A 22,121-nucleotide genomic window follows, 5' to 3' on the forward strand; every position below is an offset into this window, starting at 1 on the left:
CAATGCACATGGTAAACATAATCTCTTGCCTTGCCTTTGGCTGGCAGAGATAATACTTAGCCTATATTACTTACTCACTTTTATTTGAGTATACTGTACTTAAGTAAATTTTTGGATTATTTGTTTTCTTTGCAAGCAAATTACTTTCACTCTGCTGCATTTCAATTAGAAATATTGTACTTTTGACTCCACTACATTTCAAATATAAATATTGTACTACATTTCTAGGAAGGGACTCACTCTTGGGAACCAAACTTGTATATATTATGAAATAACAACTTAATCCCTACCAGAGCCGGGAGGGTGTCACTCATCCCATCTGGTACCCAGGAAGGGTGCCCTTTCGGACAGGTGGGGCAGCCGAGCTACAGCTGGAGGTGAGCCTCGGAGCTCCGGGTGGCCATGTTCCGTCTCTACCCGCCCTGGGGGAGCCAGCGTCCCGGCGAACCTGAGGTCGAAATGTGGTGCTTGCAGATCTGCTACATTTTGATGCTTTCGTGTGACACTGTAGGATGATGGGGTGTTAGTTTACGGGGGGAAAAAAACACAATAACTTTGAATATGGAGATAAGCGGTTTCTGCCCGACAGCAATGATATACCGTACTTCGTCCACCACTGACAGTGACAGTGACACATGCTGTGTCCTTAATACATCTTGAAAGAACCTGCTCAAGGGCAAGGACTCACTGGGGACGATGGAGAGAGAGAGACCCAGCTGCTGGCTGCCACTACATGAAGGCAGCTATATAGCTAGGGGACACACACACCAAATCTGATCAGGAGGACAAATTCTAACGCTATTAGTCATTAAAGATGACTTATGTACCGAGCTGGTCGGGTCTGGAATTATTATGCACGTGTATTAACCTGTCAGCGGTTTAACAATCCCCGGCTGATGAGAAATGTCAGTGGATCGCACACGTCTGCAACATTCTACAGAGTTCATCTTGATAAACTGCCCACAGGGGGGGAGGGAGAGATTTGAGAACACCAACAAAAGAACGATAAGAGAGCATAAAGAAAACAGCAGGGTGAATAGTGTTGTCATTTCTGCTTCTTATCATCATTTTGGCCTTGTTTTTCTGTAAGTCGCTTTACTTTTTTTTTTGCCCTTGTTTCTAAAGTGTATTTGTCCGTGTACAGCCATCTGAAAACTGTTTGTGCCAGGGTCCGTCGTCAAACTGACACATGACATAGATAGATGATATTCCACATGTCCCCGTAAAAATAAATAAATTTATAGCAGATTGTGAACTTGTAGATCGTCTATTTTCAAATAGCCGATGCACATATAGGTTTAAAGTGCTTCTAGTTTTCATAGACCTGGTTGCTTATTTCTCTCACACTGCCGAACAACTGTGGTATCATCAGAACATCATCCATCATCATGGGGAGCTGCATTCCTCAGACGCTCTGCACATCAGCTGGCCAGGCCTTTTTTTCTTTCTTCCATTCCTCTCATATGTTGAGCAGACATAAGCATTGTGTAATAGCTCGGTAGAATGTCAGAAATCATATTCACTGCTTCAAAGTCGACATCCACCCTAAACGGTAAAATCTTCCTCATAAATGGTAAGATGAATGGTGCATTTATATATATATATATATATAGCACTTTTATCCAAAGCGCTTTACGTAGATTATTACATTCACCCATTCATACACACATTTATACACCGATGGCGGAGGAAACCATGCAAGGCACCAACCTATACATTAGGAGAAATTAGGGCTTCAGAGTCTTGCTCATGGACACTTCGACATTAATCTGGGGGAGCCCCGGGATCAAATCAAATCAAACCAAACTTTATTTATAGAGCACATTTACAAAGGCCAGAAGGTCAACCAAAGTGCTGTATACACAATCATAAAACAAGCATACAATCAACACAAATAGCATAGTAAAAACAACATCGAAGCAACACAAGTATTTAGACAGGTTAATTAGGTCAAACAACATTGAAAGCCAGGGAAAAGAGATGGGTTTTAAAGACTTAAAAGCCTATAAGGAGCGGGCAGACTTAATATGTAGGGGCAGACAGTCCCAGAGTTTGGGGCCGGCCACTGAAAAAGTATGGTAATTAGAATTGGGCACAGTCAGGAGTCGCTGGTCAGCTGACCTCAGGTCCCTGGCTGGGGTGTATGGGTCCATGAGGACCGATAAATACAGGGAGGCCAAACCATTTAGGGCTTTAAAACCAAATAATAAAATCTTAAAATCAATTCTGAAATTAACAGGTAGCCAGTGGAGTGAGGCAAGGACGGGAGTGATATGATCACGCCTCCTCATACCAGTGAGGAGGCAAGCGGCGGCATTTTGCACAAGCTGCAGACGTCTGAGGGCAGACTGGTCCATGCCTATATATAGCGCATTACAATAATCGAGCAATAGGTTAGCACTGAAATGTGTAGGGCCCTCAGCCTGGTCATAGCAGGGTCTCCTATAAGAACCTTTCAGACTATAGTCTCTACAGGTGCATGCAAAGATAATTGGCCCAGGGGCCCCTGCCTCCATGTCCATTTGTTTACGTTCAGAGTTAGATGAACACTGTGTGTCCTCAATGTTATTGCTCCTCTGTCATGAGGATGGGTGGCTGTACTGCGGTACATGCTGGAAGTGGTTGTCCTTAATGGTATGATTACATTTGTTAGTGCACTTTTAACACTACTGGATGTGCAGCATGAGTCATGGAGGCGGCAGCAGCCAGCCAGACAGACAGGTGTGTGTAATTACAGGGTGACAGCATGTTTCAGCAGGTGGAATTTTCTGATTTTAGGGTGAAGGCCAGAACAGGTTACAAAAAAACAAACATCAATGTAAAAAATAAGGTGCCTTTTCAAACTATAGGGATTCAGTGCATCAAGACAACTGATTTTTAGACCTAAAAAGACAAGAAAAAAAGAAAAAGGAATGGACCACAAAGTGACCTCCATACTGGTACACATTTCACCACATTTGTTTTTTGACAAAACAAAATCTATTTTTATAATGGACGATTTAGTGTCTGGCATCTGACACTTACCTGACACTTACGCCGAAATGACACAAGCACCGTAAATTTATTTATTACTGCATTTTTAAAGTTGATACATTTTCGTTTCATGACGACAATGCCATTTTCCGAAAATATTCGTTTTTTCATTTTGGGAATCATAGTTCTAAAATATATAGATATATAATGGAAGTGAATGTCCCTTCATTGATATTGCAAGCAGGGTTATTATCCATACTGTACGTACATTTACTCATCTCAAGTGCTAGTGCTGTACTGTAATTTCAGAAGCAAACATTGTACTTTTACACGACTAGAAGTATTTGCAAACTTTAGTTACATGTTACTTTGTAGATTGCGGTTATTATTATGTCTACGTTACTGTACTGATACTTTTACTTGAGAAAATAATGTGAGTACTTGTTCCACCACTGGATTCTGGATGGATGCTGTGCATTCTTATTCCCTGTTTTTTTGGACTGATACTGATGCACACTACTCTCTGATTCCAAGTGTCTGCTCCGAGTGAGGAGACGAGCACGTGTAATCAAGATGTAACATTCGTTTTGACTTTTTGACTCTTTTCTTTATTGGCTCCAGCGGTAGACCCTTTTATAAGCTTCCCCCGGGAAACACCGATTGAAACTGCTGCCTTGGATAATCACAACAGGCTTTTTCAGCTTAAAAGGTGAACTACAGTACTTAGACCTATCAATGTGTTTTTCCCACACAGTTTCAACATGAAGGGAAGTGCCAGTGAATGAGTGAATTGTAGACAAGACTTCCACTATGTACACAGCAGGGGCGCTCACTGCTAATGGCTAGAATTAGGTACCATTAGGTATGGTCAAAAGGCACAGTGCCCTCAATACCCTACTTCTCCAAAGTGAGTGACACCCACAGCCACAACCCTAGAGCGAGCGACCATGATCTGGCACCACCAGAATTTAGAACAAACACCACACCATCCCTTCAAAGATGTCACTGTGAATACTGGTTTCTTTCGAAATGGACCTGAATAGACTAGCCTGGTTAATAAGCCAGAGAGCCTTGGCAAAGAAAACAATGAGTCTAGCCAGGCTATGAAAATAAATCTGGAGAGGTTGATTCCCATTGAAAGGTATCATTCACTGCTGCCGTTTTTGCTTTTTCAATTTTGTACATACAGTATAGTGTTTGTTGATGACATGACTTGTGTACGTTTTTTATGCTGTACGTTTTTTATGCTATGTTGACGAATTGAAATGAATACATAGGGCCACAATGGGAAGTCCTGGGACTTTTTTGTGTCGTCCTTTAAGCCTTAATGTCTGACTGTACCACGTGCTGCTTACATTTCTGACTAATACAGTATTCAATAAATGGTCCTTCAAGGCTGGATAACTATTAACTGAAAGACCCCTAACATGGCACTTCTGAAATATGTTTTATAACAAGAAAGAAAACTGCCATTTTGTTTGATTTCTTCATAAAACCAAACTAATTACCACTTCCAAGACTCGGGACAAGGTGTTTTCACTGTACATCAAACTTTATTTTCAAGGAGGAAAAAATATATATAACTTCAATAAATACTGTGGAAACATCCATCATACAGACATACAAATGGACTAACGTTCAGATAATCTTGACGTTCTAACAGCTAACATCTTGTCAATGTTGTCAAAGTTAATTCAACAATTTTCCTAGAGAGCATACACCCAGTATAGCTGGTAATACTGCCATGGAGAATATCAAGAAAGCAAGACTAAAGTAACAAGAAAAAAATATGAGACATGACATGAGATCTAAGGTGTGTCTGGTACTTTAGTGCAGTGCACTTTTGAGCAGGCTGAGAGCGATAGATATTGATACAGAACCTGGAATCTTACTTATTAGAATGTCTGCCCATAACACATAAAGCCTTTAAGTGGATCTCCTCTCTTCAAACAAAATTAACAAGCTTTGACGGTGGGTTTGGAAGTTGACTTGGAACTAAAGATGTTATGTTCATGTGCACCAGTCCTGTTATTTAGACTGGTGAACATGAATAATCTTCTTCCTAAAGCAGAACAGTAGGAAAAGTCAAGCCAAACTGATGTAGCTTTTGGAGGGTGGTCCAAGTACACAGCAATTAACAAGTTGTCACACTACTAAAAATAATGGCCTGCCACTTCTGGTAAAAATGACCTCCATCCTTATTGAAAAGATCATGTTGTTACCACCCCAGCAGTATCAAGAGTGTCACCTATTGGCCATGTTATGTTGCCTAAGTCAAACTGTCAAAGACAATGTGATTTAGTCAAAAATAAAATTTTCTAAGGCCCAAACCACACCAGCTGCAAGTCAGGTTTACAATTGCTTAAGTTGGGCACACATTGGGATGGATGAAGTCATTTTATCCTCTTGTGTTACATAACTGACAGACGGCGTAATTTGAATGTCAATAATCATACACTATATTTTTATGCACTTTCCCACTCCACCAACACATGCAGTGACAACCAGCACCTTCAGCAACTACAAGACATGAAAATGAAAGACAGTCGTTTCAGATCATGGCCAAAACAGGTGTTGCATAGCTGACAGTGAACAGGCGATAGTCCCCCTCCCCCGGGATTCAGCTGAGATGGATAGTGATGATCAGGGGGAAGGAGGGAGCAATGGTTTTTGCTTCACGTGATCAAATCTCACCACGGCATAGCAGCTCAGACGGCGTGCGTTATCGACACGTGAAGCCCCCCAAATGAATAGCCGATGTATAAATATTTTGTGATTTGCGTTGTTAAAATGTTTTTAAAATATTCCCGTTTTTGAAAATAGCAGATCTAAAATAGCAGAAGCTCACAACGTGTCACATCGGGAGGGGTGGATTTCTGTGCAATGACTTTCCTGGGCACCAGGTGATAAGGCTCAGAGACAGTGTGACTTTGTCAGCACTGATGACAGTGAAACCCCATGGAAACGCTCCACATGAGGCATAGATCTTAAACATCAGCCCAGTAGCAAACTTAAGAATGACAGAATGGGCATGGGCCACTGTGGCGCAGCCACACCGAAATGATCAATGGTTCTCAACTTTTCAGGCTGTGACCCCCCACTCCCTCGCGCCCCACGCCACCCGTCCCACAGCTTGCTTGAGAACCAGTGTGATGGAGCTACAAAGAGCCAATCTCCCAATCCTCTCAGACTGCATACTATAACTAATATGAGCATTTCCTCATATGCGGCAAAATCCACAAGCTTTTCTTTGGTAATAAAAAAAGAAAAGAAAACACAAAAAGCGTCAATGTCAGGCTATACCGAGATTCAAATCCATTCCAGGGTGATATGCAAAAAAATAGAGATGGGCACATTAAAAAAGTAGGAGAAAAAGACTGTGCAACAGCATCATTATCATCAAACAATATACAAACATACTAAAATCCATTTGGCAAAACTTGTCAAGGCAGTAACACAAAAGTAAAAGAAAGGACAATCCATTCTAGTCAGACGATCGGTACCACAGTGTTCCTGTCACTTTTAACGTCCGTCTCGCTCCTTAGTGCCAGACCCCCCAGGGGTCATTGGGGGTCTCAGTGTCAGAGATCCATCTGACTTCTGCAGATATTAAAACTGGAGGGAGAACACAGCAGCAGTCTCTTGATTTGTTTTTATTTTTGTTATTTACTGGAACAATCATCTCACCGGAGAATCCGTTTTTTTCACATTTTGTTTTGAGGACAGTAATTAAAACACGACACCATTTTTAGCTCACTTCCTGTCTAGGTTTTGACCTAGACCAAAAAAAAAAGACATGATGTCATTTCCAGGGTAATCAGGAACGCAAAAAGGACCAAGCAACGGATCACACATCTCCCTCTTATCGGCTCGCCTTACTGTAGCCTACAGTACACCGCAACCAGTGGCAGAAAATCCATTCTTTTTCCGAGGCATTTTTAGTAGTCTCTCTTTTTCATTTCCTTCAGTTTTTCTCCTCCCAGTTAGGGTTAGCTTTAACTTGTGCGCTTGTCCTATGGCACCGTGTAAGGGCAACTTCACTTCCGAAGAGTTGGGGAGCGTTGTTGCCAAATCGATTTTAAAGTGCAGAGCGGCCCATCGTTCAATTGCTTGGCACACGTTGGACGGCTGCTCCATGCACTGGGCCCACATTCCCTTTGTCTCCTTCTGTCCCTGTACCATCCATGGCATCCACAAAGTGTCCCTCTAAAGCGGGCGGGTCACATCACCGTACAGCTCTTAGCCTTGTCTTTGCGCAGGTCCGACGCCACCGCTGCCAACTCGGGCCTGCTGGGCATGTGAGAGATCCTCTTGGTGGCCCGGGAGGACTTGCTCCGCTTGACGTTCTTGCCGTTCTTGTTGACGCAGGCCAGCGTGGCCACGTGGAAGATGTCTCTGACGCTGTTCTCAGACTGCAGGGAGGAACACTCGATGTAGGGAGCGTTCAGCTGCTTGGCCATGTTGGAGCCCTGCCAGACAAAAAAAGCGAGTGTTAAGTCACAAAATAAAAAATAAAAAAATATACTGACTGGCTTTTAAATCCCTACGACATAATTGGGACATTGATAGAGCAATAAAACGGTCAATTTACACAGAACCAAAACCGAAATCAAATATTTTCCACTATCGAGCTAGTGCTCACCTGATCATATGACACTGGCGTCTGTCTGTGATTGGACAGCTCCACCAGCGTGGTGAGGTCTGTTCGGAGGTCTGACTTGCATCCCACCAGCAGGATCTTGGTGTTGGGACAGAATTCCTGGATCTCTCCTCTCCACTATGGAAGGAAGAAAGAAATAATGAATAATAAATAATAGTCTTTATTGTCCCCTCAGGGATAATAATACAGCACCGTTACAAAGTGCCTTATGATAACAGTAAATATACAATAAAGATCAGAAACTTCATAAATTAAGAAAAAGCTGTGCGATTAGAGATGAGTTTTGAATGAGATTTGAAAGAGGCAAAAACCTGGTCACCCGTTGTGACAAGGCATGAATCCTGGAAGATCTAGAGTGGTCTAGAGTGGCCTGGATTATAGGGAGTTAAAAGATCACAGATACACGTAGAGGAGCCTGAGTCCTGACCATTTAGGGCTTTAAAAAGAGTAGAATCTTAAAATGAATTATAAAACTCACAGGTGACCATATTCATCTAAATAGTCTTGTTCAACAGAAAAACACAATCATATAGCACAGAACAACACCACACCCACCGGCAAGACAATACATGAAGTCCCCAGTAGACACAAAAAACATCCTATCAGCGAGGCAGTTTGTTTAGTGCAGCAATAGTTGAAGGGACAAAATTCATACTAAAACTAACTTTTTCCCCATTTCAAAGTTCTGCATCTTCGTCCACATGGCATGAGTTCGAAATGACGATGTATTGTAAGGGATGATCAGTGTCAGTGCTAAACGTGTGATGACCTTGGTGTTCATAATCAGAAAGAAAGGGGGGAAACCAGCTACAAAGTGAAACATTTCTGTGGCCATTTGAGACCAAGAGTCACTACAGAAATCAAGAATTGTGCAGAAAAACAAGTTGTGCCGAAAAATTAATGGAGAACTTTTCAAATGACTCAGCCACCTTGATGCAGCTGCCCAGCCATGCAGTCATCCTCAACAACACAAAGGGCCTCTCTGTTATGTTCAGCCATACTGACTGCGGAAATCAAAAACATGCAGTTTCCCAGGCCTCCTCCATGCCATGAACAACTGGCTCTCCTTTCCCTTTCCACGACCAGATGATGATGTTCCAATTTCCTCTTTGGACAACAATGCTCAGTTCTATCTGCCACTATAACAGTGATGCTCAAACTTTTTCACGTCAAGGACCCCCACATGCAGTACTGTATATGCAGTTGGCCGCAGACTTCCCATCTGAAAATGTTTTGTGCCAGGGATGTATTTTAATTAATTAAAGTATACATGATTAGAACATGCTTAAACATTCAAAAGTTAAGGTCTAATATTTCTACAATTACTACAAAACCTGTACAACCCGTCATTTTGTGGCATAAACAACAAGTTGAAGGATACATCTAAAAATAATGATGTAGTACCGTACATGTTCACATCATGTGTACTTTACATTACTTAAGACTATTTTTCAACACTTTGGACAAAATAGTCACATGTGAGGACCGTTTTCCTGGATGCCACGTGAGAACTGTTGTGGCTTAAGGTTACAACAGGTGGGACAAGATTCAGGTTCAGGTCAGGAAGGTTTTGTCTCTTAAAGGGACATCATGATGGGACATTGTCCCTTTAAGCCAAGGGAAGGGTTTTCTGGGTAGCTAGAGTGATGGCACGAATGATGCGGCATCTCTAGGCATGTGCTGTTGTGATCAAAAATAAAACGAGTGACGCCGTCTGTGTACCCAAAGAGAGAAGTTGTTGCAGTCATGTTCTTCCTGCAATTCTTACAAGGGTTATTATCTAACACTTGTAGGAATCGCAGGAAGAACACGACTAACCAGTTTAAAGGTAGGGCAAGTGATTTTCTTTGGTAAAAATAAGTGTTGAATAGCTCTATATTCCAGTTGCTAGAGTGTTTGTTCAGTAATAGGCGTCTCCATGTCTCTCTCTCCAGCTCGTGTCTGTGTGTGTTCTAACGGAGGGGACGAATGACAGAAAAACAGACGGTAATTATGTTCCCTCCAGGGTATGAAGCCCCCCCCTCGCTACCTCCCGTTTCTTCTTCTTGGACCACACTCCACTCAGTTGGCACAATGTGAACCCTGACTGACATCACAGGTCAAAGGTCAGGCTAGGTTCAATGGCCATGTCTGGGACTCTGCAGGGAACAAAGGTCCGGTCCACATGACCTCACGTGAGGATCAGAGGATCCGGGGTCATCTAAACCCCCGCTCACCCCTCTCTCACGGATCTATTTTCCTTCCCTCATTTTATTAGGGAAAGGACAACCCGGACTGGATCCATGGATCCGGATCTTCAAATAGTACAATCAACATTTTTACTTAAAAAATAAACTACTAAAAGTACTGGGTTTGGTGATGTTCTGTATTGTCTGAATCAAATTGGTTTGTGTTCGTTTACAGGCAAAGAGTGACGTTGAGAGCTGTTTCACCGTACAATGTAAGTCAGTGAGGAACAAAAATGTATTATCAATTTCTAATCAATAATTTTTTATTTCTTGTCCACCTTTGGACCATGGCAAGGTAACTACAAAAAACCCAAACCTCTGCCAAAGTGCTCTTGCCCTTTAAGCATAATTCATATATGTTGTTGTAAACCTATGTCACGCACAGATTCTGCTTATATATTTGTATGTCGTTTGGGTGCGGCTGCTGCACCATTGGTCATAGCAAGCCCAAGCTTGTCAATCGGCTATTTTCAGCTCGTGACACCTTTGTACGACTTAGCACCCTCTCGTTGGAGCTACAACGGTAGTGGCCTCACTCCCTCCGTGGCACAGACCTAGATTTCTGCCAGAGGAGATGATGGGTTTTTTTAGAAGCCACTTGACCCAGTATCGGGAAGAGTGGCCTTTCTAGACATATGTATATAACTATATATAATAGGGGTCGGGATACTCCGTACACTGTTATGAGGAACAAGCCACTTCCTTCTACGTTTCCTAGTAACAAATTACAAATAAACAGTTGACTTCCTCCGAGGACAGTTTTTACCACCCACCTTCTTCAGCACACTGTCTAAGGTCTCCGGTCGGCTGATGTCGAAGCAGATGAGGACGGCGTCCGAGTCGGGGTAGGAGAGAGGTCGCACGTTGTCGTAGTAGGGTGAACCTGGAAAGACAAGAGGAATCAAAACATGACATTACTTTTGTTTGTTTGTCTGTTTTTCAATAAAAAAAGAAGGAACATTCCACCAATTGCTTTTCTATATATAAAGCAATTGAAGCAGGAAAACAAATCATACCATTGTGGGAGAATTGTGGTACAATATATACAATTGATATTGTTATGTTAGTATATCTATAGCCTTCAGAGAGTCAAGATGCCATTGCACAGGCCTGGTGTTTAATGTTTTGGGTACAGTGTGGTGTTCTTGTCACAAAGGGCAGATCCTGCCTCATCTTTCTACGGTACATACAGTAGAGATCCTTCCTTTCTCCCTGCTTTCTCTAGTCTAGAAAACTACTTGACTATATCAACCTGAGTGGTGTCATGTACTATCTTATATTTATAGTGTCTCAGACTCCTTTTGCCTCAGCAAATACTGAATTCTTTAAGACTGTGATTCTGTGAACAGTGTGAAAGACATCTCTACCATGAAGGCTATGTCTCTGCCACCATCAGCACTGCAGTTATGTGCTCAAAAACAAAAACACAGATACTGCTTCAAAGTTAATTAATGCTATGGGAGTAAGTACTGAGGACCTCAGTGAATTAATAAGATCTCAAGCAAGCAGCTCAACAGCTACGCCTGTGGTTTCCCCTACCTAGCTTGAAGCACAGAGTGGGAATTACACTAGCATAAAATAATAGAGTTATTTCTGACCACTAGCCTCACCTTGGACTCATTAAAAATAAATAGGTTCTTCATAAAATGAAATAATGAATGGTGGAAGACAATAATATTTTCCTACTTTTGGAAAAATGAAATGGTTTTCATTGCCAGAGTGTAAATAATATGCCATTACTGCAGTTATTGGACACCATTATCCACCATGGCTGTATATATATATCTTTCGTATGAGTGGCACTGGCACCATCAGTCATTGCACCCCTAATCCTAGTGGTAAATTATTGCTGTCTATGCATCTAAACTATTGTCAACCAGGCTTTTCTCTTTTCTCAGTTTTGTTGCTGGCAAGCTGTATTTACGATCACATACAATTCCAAGACTTTAGTCACGTTAACTCCGTGGACTGAATGTATTTTTTTTTATGCCCAATTCGCTCATGATTCATGAAGAATCATAAACCAGTTGTGTCCGACACTCTGACAGCAATATAACCAAGTACAGTATGACATTCAACAGCCATGATTCAGTCTCATCTGCTGATGTTTCAGTCTTTAATGTCTTATGAGGCACTTTATGTAATAAAGATGAAACATCCGAGATAATTAGGCCTATAATCAACTTAGCAGAGGCACTTCTCCGACTGTGACGACGGCGGCCTCTCATAACAAAGAAAAACAAAAGTATGACCTCATACACAAACTCCTAAAACCCAATCCTTCCGAGCATCTAAAAACAGCCTCCGTCTTGACAAACACCACCTTGACTCTCTGAGAGAGCGTCAGCAGCATGTGGAATGCTGTGCCAATGCCAGGAATTCTCTGAATCTTGCAGTTTCTTTTTTCCAGATTACTAGCTCCTCCTAGGAGATGCCTCTGGATGGAACTCCAAACACAGCGAGGTGATGGCTTCCCCCTCGCCCCCGGATTTAGCTGACAGGTACGCAAACAAACCCCTGGAGAATGATGCCGGGGGAGACTGGGGAGTGGGCCGAGGTATTTAATCATGGCTGTTGGGAGAGGTGGGGGATGGTGGGAGGGGGGTTCCTCCTGTGCTCTTGATGTGTCACCGACAGCTGCTGTTATTTGATGATGACAACACAAAGGCGTTGCCTGTAGGAAGCAGCATGCTGCTGGGGGACTGAGGAGTTCCTCTACTGGAAAGGAATGCATAATGACTAACTATAACCCAGGCAGTGAACTGCACCTCGGTGCCTTCATGCCGAACATGGTTGAGATTCACAAATCTTTTTTCCTCAACCACTTGAACCCCAGCGTCTTCTATTCTGGACAAGACATGTCATGTAGTAGGCAAACATTCAGTCAGTGAAAACAGGTGGACATTTGGGGCGAGAATAGCAGACAAATACAAGCCAACGCGGTGTCACGTTGCGACACGTCGTGACCTTAATGTAGTCAGATCTGAGTTTAAACTAGCTGGCTTCCTGTTTACATGTCATCCGATCTAAATGTATGTTGCTATAATCGTATCTGTTGGGAGGAAACCTAATGATGTTCGAAACTGTTACTTTTCAGGATTTAAATAAAGAAATTGCAAAAGTAGCAGATCTACAAGCTCAAAATGTGGCGTGAGCTTGTATATCTGCTACTTTTGATACTTTTGTGTCACTTGTGAAATACGGCTATATTCCTGGCTTGATGAGAGATGTTCCAGGTCTAAATGGGTTATAGAAGTGGTTTGATAATGTGATGACAAGGTAATAATGACATCCACAGGTTGGGTCCGGAATCCGGATGAGATGAGTCCGGATGAGAGCTTATTTGGCAAGTAGAGGCCAATGGAACAACATATGGCCATCATGTTACAAACACATGTTTTATTTTGTCTACAAGTGCCCCTTCTCCTCTTACTTCCAACCCAACTCAGTGGTGGATTGAGCAACAACTAACTCGTTTTTACAGGACAAACAATGTGCTGTGGTTTGGAAAACGCTTTTCCCCCCTTTTCTTTTAAGCTATTTTTGGGGGTTTTGCCTTTTATTGATAGATCACAGCAGGTAGACAGGAAACGGGGAAAGAGATGGGGGGAAGACACACAGCAAAGTTTGTCGGGTTCGGGACATAAACCGGCACGTTTGGGGGAAGTGAGGACATGTCCAGTGGACCATGGAAATAATGTGGCCTTCATTCACCTATTACACCCATTAGGCCAGCACGCAACCCTCTATCGATCCGGATGGAGGGTTGTTTAGGTAAGATAGCATTCTGAGTTGACGGGACATGGGTTCAACACAGCCACGTTGCTGAATGAACCATGTGACACGCGACACACACACACACACACACACACACACACACACACACACACACACACACACACACACACACACAGTACAGAGTCCAACCACTGAACCACTGACTGACTGACTGACACCTCATTAGCTCCTGTTGTTGCTCAACCCTGAGCCTGATCCCTCAGCAACAACACACTGCACACTAACCCTACTAATGCCATTCCCATGGATCAAAGCGACATAAAATCTCCCGGCTGAAAGAAACGTGTATGGCAAAAGTGTGAAACAGTGTGAAAGGACATGCTATTGTCACACACACACACACACACACACAGACACACACACACACACACACACACACACACACACACACACACACACACATACGGCCTGCAAAACAACCTCAAGATAATATAGTCGTTGTGTACATTCTGAGAAACAACATTTAGTGCGCTGCGTCTTACATTTGTAAAGCGATAGATATAAGGTGCTGAAGACCTTTCCGCACCCGCCCCTTTGACCAGTGAAACGGAACAGCACATTAATCTCCTGGTGATGATGGAAAACACGTTCTTAATGTGCTGAGCAAAGCGTTCTCCCGGGACCTCGTTCAATCTGGGGTTACTGCATCCCTGACCACTGACACACACTCATTTGTCATCAAAGAAAGAATGGCCCTCCTGCACCGTACTGTAAGAATCTCCCCTCCGAGATGAAGCACAGATATGACGCCGGCGGTGATATATCTAGCTCCCATTTTGAGTGAAATAAAGTGAGTTAGACAGCTACCTCGGAATACTGGAAACATTTGTGCTGCGGTGACAACTTTCTGACAGGTTAGCATGACTAGTGTGGCTGACAAAACTAGCAGTTCAGATTCTAACCTTGACATGCAAGTATGTTTACTGTTACCTGGGAGTGTAGCAACAGTACACTCCCAAGAACAAACATGCAGCACTAAAAAAAACTGAGTTTGTTAGTTTGTTTGTTAGTCCACAGGCCTGTCTGAATAATACAGTATTTCACTAGAAACAAAATGCACAGTCCACTGTGGTGCAAAGTTCAGGTCATGTACATGTACATACACTTAAAAGGAATTGGAGGAAAACGGATCCAACATCCAGAATCGGTTCCATCTCATTTGGAACCGTTTCACGAACTGCTTTTATCACAATGTCAGAGCTGGACTTCACGTCTGCTATGCATTCAATTACAATACGCGGGGTATACGTTTTAATTTCAAGGACCGCGATAACTCTGGGAGTGTACAAATGGAACCAAATGGCCCCCGCGAGGGTCCATTTGGTTCCATTTACCGGGTCCATTTGGTTCCATTTGTGTACACTCTCAAAGTCACAGACCTTTAAGTTAAGGGTCCATTTGGAACCGCTTCACTTCACTTCACTTTAAGAACCATATAGGAATCGGACCGTTAAGAGGGAGTCGTTAAGGAACCGGAATCGTTACAATCCTAAAGGATTCCAACCCTAACCACCACAAATGGACACGTAAGGGAGAGGTGAATCAACTCTGGGGATTTCAGCATGTTACAGTTCAAAGCACAAGTCCCCGCCCGTACCCGAGGGCCTGTGACATCCCATAAGCCTACCAATGTGTTATGAACTAGCCTGAGGTGACAACTGCAGCACAAGAGACAAAAAAACAAGTGTGGCTCATGGGAGGCAGGGTGGTGGTTAACAAAATGCCCTATAGATGACCTCCCAGTTACTGCTAATGAGCCACTTAATAGAAAGCTCATTAACACCTCTGCACATTAGAGAAACAAAGAACCGTAAAGCAAGGCCGCTCTCCTTGACTTTCATCTCATTTTAGCGCCACTGACTCTACACTCTACAAAGATTTTAAGGTCAAGACGACCAAAAAGAGATTTTTTTTAAAGAATAAATAAAAACCTCACAACCCATAAAAATTGGTCAGCGGTGTGACCCACGGATGGGTATGTGGCATACCTTCATAAAACTCTCTCTTTAATGACATGACTGATGAAGAGAGGACTCATTCGTGTACAAACATGACCCAGTTCAGCGTGTATACAGGTTGTTGCACCAGAGGGTTGGAGCTAGAGGGGGAAACTATCCCCACACAGAGATTGAGGAAAGTGCTCTTTGCGTGCCCCGAAAACCTGCAACTCTGTTCCACTTATTTGGCCGTGTTTCACACAAAGACCAACATTTAAAAATGCACGCTGAGATCTGCCAATTGTGCAAATAACCGTATAGACTAGTATACAGCTGATATAACTAACACAACTTCTAAAACTTGATCTACAATCGCAAGTTTTTTCTCTATAAAGACAATTATGTTCTAATCTAAACCACAATGTTGTCGGGTCCAGAGTCCAACCAACTGGGGTCCAAAAAAGATTACCCATTATAGCGTTATAGGTCTAACTCTGAGAGTTCTCCCCCCGACCCCCTAATGTTGTGCATCAATACATCGGTTGTTTGCTGATCCAATAGATTTCTGGGGGTGGGGAGGCCACAGTCGGCAGGAGGTATTGTCTACTTTACTCTAAAGATCGCCCTCTGCCCGAAATTCCTTCTCTACAACCCCCCTCTCCACCACACCAAATGTGAACTCACAAGAAGGCAGCAGGCTGGGGGGTTTACAACCCAACTATCTCCCAAGGCTGGGTCTACAGGAGGTAATTACCTACAGACCTGGAGCAGCTGGAGATTCCCCAGAGACACGTGTGTGTGTGTGTGTGTGTGTGTGTGTGTGTGTGTGTGTGTGTGTGTGTGGTAACACTAACAACAAGTCACCCAAGTGTGTGGCGTGTCAGCATTAAACCACAGCATCCACATTGTGGGGAAACCTTCGCAGGAAAATAGCAGATTGACAGTAGTTCACCCCCCAAAAATACTCAATTTCAATCAATTACACATGCCATGAAGCCTTGAATTCCTGGTCATCGGTCAACATGACTCTGATTGTCATGAAATTATTGGCTCAGGAAAGGCTCACAAAATAATTAAGAAAATCTCCATGAATTCATGGGGTGTGTAATTGATAGAAAATGTGTATTTTGGGGCAGGTTTATAATTTGGCAGTTGGCACACTACTGATTGGGAAGAGTAAGGCTACGACTCGAGGTTGTGTGTGTGTGTGTGTGTGTGTGTGTGTGTGTGTGTACATGTATTGTGTATGTGTGTGTGTGTGTGTGTGTGTCTCCAGACATGGAAAGTGGGAGAGGACGGCTCAGCAAAAAAGACGGCATACATGCAGTAAATCTCCCCCTGATCCGATTCGAATCTAAAGTCTGTCATAATTATTTGGATATAATTCTCCACTTGCAAAACTTGTTTCTAGCTTACACTTTAAAACGTACACTTACACTATGAGAGAAAAGAGAAATTGTTAAAAAATTATATATTCACTAAATTAAAAGACACCTTACCTGATGTGTCCCAAAGACTCAGCTCTATCCTTTGGGTGTCAATTTCAAAACTAGCTGTGTAGTTCTCGAACACTGTGGGAACATAATTCTGTAAAACAGAAAAGACAGAAACGGAAATATTGTTATGAATCGAAATCATTAATTATCAATTATATGTCAGACATGTGTCACACGTACACTCACTGACACAACTAACCAAGATACTAGGCTGCCTGGCTATGTCATCATTCTTGAGCAACTACACTGCATGTCCGGGCAGTCCGGCTTAGATAAGTTACTTTGTAACACACCCTGTATTGTAAATTGTCCTACAACAAAACCAATGCACACCCTTCATTTATTTCTCATCATATCAACAAGGTAGACTAATATCTAGGGCAGTACAGTGGTTCTCAAAGTGAGGTCCAGGGACCCTCAGGGTTCCTTGAGGGGGTTTCAAATGGACCCATACAGGTCTGAGTGTACAAAACTACAAATGGAACCCAATGGACCCTTACAGATCTGTAACTCTCTAAGTGTACAAATGGATCTCACAGGTCCATTTGCACATTCTCAGAGTTACGGGGGGGGGCGGGTCCTTGAAATTAAAGTGTATAATGAGAACCCAAGGTCTACTCTAGGCTGTATAATATCTCCTATCGTTCATTGAAACCACCATGCATCATAGATACATACCTCTGGAAAACAGTCCTTGGCGAATACGTGAAGTAAGGCAGTCTTTCCACACTGGCTGTCCCCGACCACCACTATCTTACACTTCACACTCTGGTTAGGATCCATCACGGGTCCGGGTTTAAAAGGTGAAAGAAGAAGCTTCGGGACAGACTGTGTCTCCTTCATTCATTTACTTTTTCCAAGTGCCTGTAAATGGAGTTGTTCTTCAGTTCTTCTTCTATATTATATAATGCAGATATTGTTATATTCCCCGTTATGGACGCGCGCTCTCTTCCTCTCGCATAGACGCTCCAAGTCACCCCCGCAGTACTACTAGTACTGTACTAACCTTGGCTTATACTGCATGCGTACGCGTCGCTATGTATGTATGGATGGGATGACGGCGCTTCAGCGCTTTATATAGGGAGCTGTGAGAGTTACAGGCTACATCCCATAGCCCAGAAGCACGGTTGCGCTGTGATTGGCGAGTTGGTTAATATGAGAACTGTCAGACATGCAGTAATCATCAGTTATAACGGCAAAATAATATGACAAAACAATTAGAATTAGAATATGATCTGTGTCCAAAATGTTTGTATTTATAACATGCACTGTGTGTGGACTGTGGACAGCCTACACAATATCATAATACAATACAACAATTAATGTAGGCTATATGTCAAATCAACTGTTGATTTGTGTAAGCAGGTCACCGTGTAGAGAAACGTGTGTGTGTGTGTGTGTGTGTGTGTGTGTGTGTGTGTGTGTGTGTGTGTGTGTGTGCATGCGTGTGTGTGTGTGTGTGTGTGTTTGTTTTAATCCTCATTTGCCTTATTTATGTTGGTTGCAATTAAGCTTTACAAATCCAAATCGAGCTGGTTGTTGAACAAGAAAGTTGTTTGACTATCTTATTGGCGTTGACTAGCGTTTTATATCATGCATTGGTTAATTTACCTGAATGGATAAGCCGCCGATTAATTAATTAACTTAAAAATAGCTCAATGGCTAAAATATTCCTTTAAAAAGCAGCGGTTGCCGGACAACCAACCAGCAAATTACAGCGCTGACGTTTCTTCGAGCCATGGGATGTAGACTCAACCAACCTCCCACCCTGGAAAACAGCGCCCCCTATTTGTCAATTTATTCTGTGTAGAAAGCCATGGATAAAATATGATATGATAAATCTTTGCATTTTCGTTATTTTGTTCAGTTAGGCAAGATTGGATTTATAAGTGAGTTTTATAACCAGGTGTCAATTGGCGTTGGCATTTATTCCAAGTAAAGAATATGTTAAGCATTGGTGAAACATATTTTTTTATTTCACAACAAGATCCTGAGGAATGGTCTAATTCCAAATAACAGTCATTTTCATGTGAAAATGTAAAATGACTGTTGAATTTGTTGATAATGATTTCCCTAGAAAGCAGCCAAGCCAAGGATGTGAATTCAGCCGGGGATAAATAGGATTTAAGGAAGGTAAGTGGTTTATGATTAAGAGTGATCAAAAGACAGTTAAGCAAAAAGCTATAGGTGAAAGGGATAGACAGAATTAAGGTACAGCTCACTTTTCCTGCAGATTAGTTTTTTAAATAATAGGCTATTTATTGCTTTCTTCTCTGCACTTGAGATGAGTGTGGTGTGTCTGTGTCTGCATGTGACTGCGTGTGTGTGTGTGTGTGTGTGTGTGTGTGTGTGTGTGTGTGTGCGTGTGTGTGTGTGTGTGTGTGACTTTACCTCTGAGATTAACAGTCCATTTTTACATGTCACGTCAGATTTAAAATAACATTGAAAATGTTATTGTGTGTACAACACAATCGTTGCCACTTGTCCAATATGTTTTTCATTTGACAGGGAGTGTGTGCCACATGAGATTGAGTGATGGAAATGAGGGATGACTGGTGCTCTAAAGTGTGAGCTCCAGATGTGCATGGGGGCCGGGGCTCTCTTCTCTTATTCACTTAAGAGTTAAGTGAATCTTAGTAAAACAGACCTAACCTACAATACTTGGAGTTGGACCACCTTTTTTAGTCTACATCAAATCTGTTTGCCAAAAATATCTGATCTACAAGCTCACAATGAGAGGGAGGGAGAGTTTGTCACTTTGAGGGAGGGAGGGAGAGAGGGATAGGGAGTGGGAGATGGGGAGGGAGGGGGAACTCCAAGGGAGACAAAGATGAGAGAGCCATACAATAACTGTGAGAGGGAGAAAGAGTGTATTTTTTGCTTATTCACTACTTTTGGAGATTGTATTTATTTTCTATACGTTTGTCTTTTTTGTCTTTCTCTTAAATTTAGAGTAGCCAATATTTGTGTTAGGCCCCTTTCTCCCCAATTTTGTCGTTATGCCAATTGATTCCTCCTCACACAGATTTCTGTGTTGTCACCACAAGTTGTATCTTACTGACTCACCTGCCAGTGAGGAGCCCCCACTGGGAGGACATTGAGTCTTCGTCCTACTCATCCCGCCCAGCACATGTGCAGGCTGAGGTGCCGCCTCAGCCCGTAAGAGCACGCAATGATCAATATCACCCCTCCCCGTCTGGCTTATTACCTCCCTCGAACACATGGCCAATTGTGTTCGCATAGACGCCTGACAAAGCCCCATGCACCACGGTGGATTCAAACCCACAACCTCTGTGGCGGTGAGAAGGGACATTACCGCTGCGCCAAAAATAAATTTTCAACTATAATGACATGACAAAAATAGGGTTGCTGCAGGATGAGACTAAGTGGTTACAGCTGCAGACAGTATACTGTATATCTCAAGGTAGACTGTTGTACTTTCTGTACTTTACAGCTTGAATGTACTGGTGGTGGGATCCAGAGGACAGTCTACATGCACTCACTGAATGTACTGGTGGTGGGATCCAGAGGACAGTCTTCCCCTGCGTGACTGTCTGCCCTGCAGCTGTTCGTCATAGTAAAATGCATAATGAGGCCTCAAATGAGGGAGAGAGAGAGGATCCCCATCACCTCGCATGAACGAAAGCACTTCGTTTGCAGGCGTGCCCTGGGGCCTGACGTTTAGTGCACCCCCCCCCCCAAATGAGCTGCTAATGGTATGACTGCAGCTAATGATCTTTGCCATGCAGCAACGCATGGCGCATGCTGTCATTTCTCTTCTCCCCCTGAATATGCTAATTGCTATAAACATGGGGGTGCTGATATGTATGCCGTGTCATGCGGTGGAGTGGCGCTTGTGTCTGGATGAATACTGAATAGATAAAACATTAAAATTCACCAAGTATATGAAATTAATGATAATGATTCACAGTAGCCTACTGATCAACAAAGGGCTATTGATTTCCACCATACAAAGCAAATCCATCTGTATAGTAGTGTAGCAGTAGGCTGTATAGTAGTGTAGCGCAGGAACCTCTTATCTCCACGTTCTAACTTTTTGTGTTTGTTCGTAAATCAACACCCTCCTTGCACACTGCATTGACACACTACAGCATCAAAAGTAGATTGTGCCGCGTTTTGAGCGTGTAGATCAGCTATTTTGCTATTTTTTAATTTGAATCCTGAAAAGTAAACAGTATTGGACGTATGAGGTTTCCATCCTACAGAGGCGATAATATATTATGCACTGCACTGCTGGAGAGAGTTCAAAGTGCTTCTATGTGATTGCTGCCGACAGCGTGCACTGGATCCCCCACTGTGAGAAACAGGGCAGACTTCACACAGACACACTGTGACAGACATGGGGCTGTCACCTACTCCCCTTTGTCTATAGAAGCATATAAATGATATGCCTTTTTTATTTTATTTTAAATTATGCCCGTTGTGAATATTCCTGTAACCTATACTCTCTCGTATCTGGAGCATATATAGGCAGCTACTGGATGCCGTAAGCCATTTTCAATTTAGATAATTCTGTAAAATGATGTCCATTGTGATTAAACTGAGTTGCATGGGGATTGACTCAATTCACACGTGCATTACAACCCTCATTCACTGCTTACTGCAGCCATATTATTATCATGAACGAGGGCTGATGTACAGTATGTGTGTGGTTATTTTCTCAGCAATGTTATCACACCATTTAGTAGGCCTTCTCAACAACTCTCCTTCGTGTTAATGGATATAGAAGTGGCAACGGCTTACAATTAGGACTGTATAGCCACCAAAACAATTGTACTAATGTATTGGTGGTATAAGTACGGTAATTAAATTCTGCTGCCAAACTGGCAAGCAGCCAGCTTAATATCCAATGCATGCTTTTCACCATTATTAGGACACCGCTGTATCTAAGAAATGCAATTAGCAGGTTAAATTGCAAAAGGTTTGAACTTCACGAGGAATCGTGACTAAGATAGTTGTAGGCATATATGTCCTTGATGCTGTATCCACTTATTTGGTGCATTTGTTG

At 42.6% G+C, this 22,121-nt stretch overlaps 1 protein-coding gene and 1 long non-coding RNA gene across 2 annotated transcripts; one reads left to right on the forward strand and one right to left on the reverse strand.

The window, feature by feature from the left end:
• The first annotated feature begins 1,826 nt into the window (after window positions 1-1,826).
• Window positions 1,827-6,768, forward strand: LOC308331102. Its single transcript, XR_013965549.1, has 2 exons — window positions 1,827-4,790; window positions 4,839-6,768. It is a non-coding gene; the product is annotated as an uncharacterized lncRNA (long non-coding RNA).
• LOC308331101 (rho-related GTP-binding protein RhoE) lies at window positions 4,787-18,123 on the reverse strand. Its single transcript, XM_080786254.1, has 5 exons — window positions 17,771-18,123; window positions 17,096-17,183; window positions 10,635-10,744; window positions 7,616-7,750; window positions 4,787-7,442 (listed from the first exon to the last, which is right to left on the reverse strand). The coding sequence occupies exons 1-5, from the start codon at window positions 17,933-17,935 to the stop codon at window positions 7,194-7,196; spliced, it is 747 nt and encodes a 248-aa protein (XP_080642380.1). The 5' UTR covers window positions 17,936-18,123; the 3' UTR covers window positions 4,787-7,193.
• Between the last annotated feature and the right edge of the window lie 3,998 nt (window positions 18,124-22,121).

This window comes from Protomyctophum bolini (assembly GCF_963924005.1).
Source record: "Protomyctophum bolini genome assembly, chromosome: 16".
NCBI classification, from domain to species: domain Eukaryota; kingdom Metazoa; phylum Chordata; class Actinopteri; order Myctophiformes; family Myctophidae; genus Protomyctophum; species Protomyctophum bolini.

What these genes read in the sequence shown, in the direction of transcription:
- LOC308331101 (XM_080786254.1), bottom strand. Translation starts at nt 17,935, where the DNA reads ATGAAGGAGACACAGTCTGTCCCGAAGCTTCTTCTTTCACCTTTTAAA. An exon ending in TAGACAGTGTGCTGAAGAAG is followed by an intron (nt 7,751 to 10,634) that starts GTGGGTGGTAAA and finishes TTCCTTCCATAG; the next exon opens with TGGAGAGGAGAGATCCAGGA. An exon ending in CGCCAGTGTCATATGATCAG is followed by an intron (nt 7,443 to 7,615) that starts GTGAGCACTAGC and finishes TTTGTCTGGCAG; the next exon opens with GGCTCCAACATGGCCAAGCA.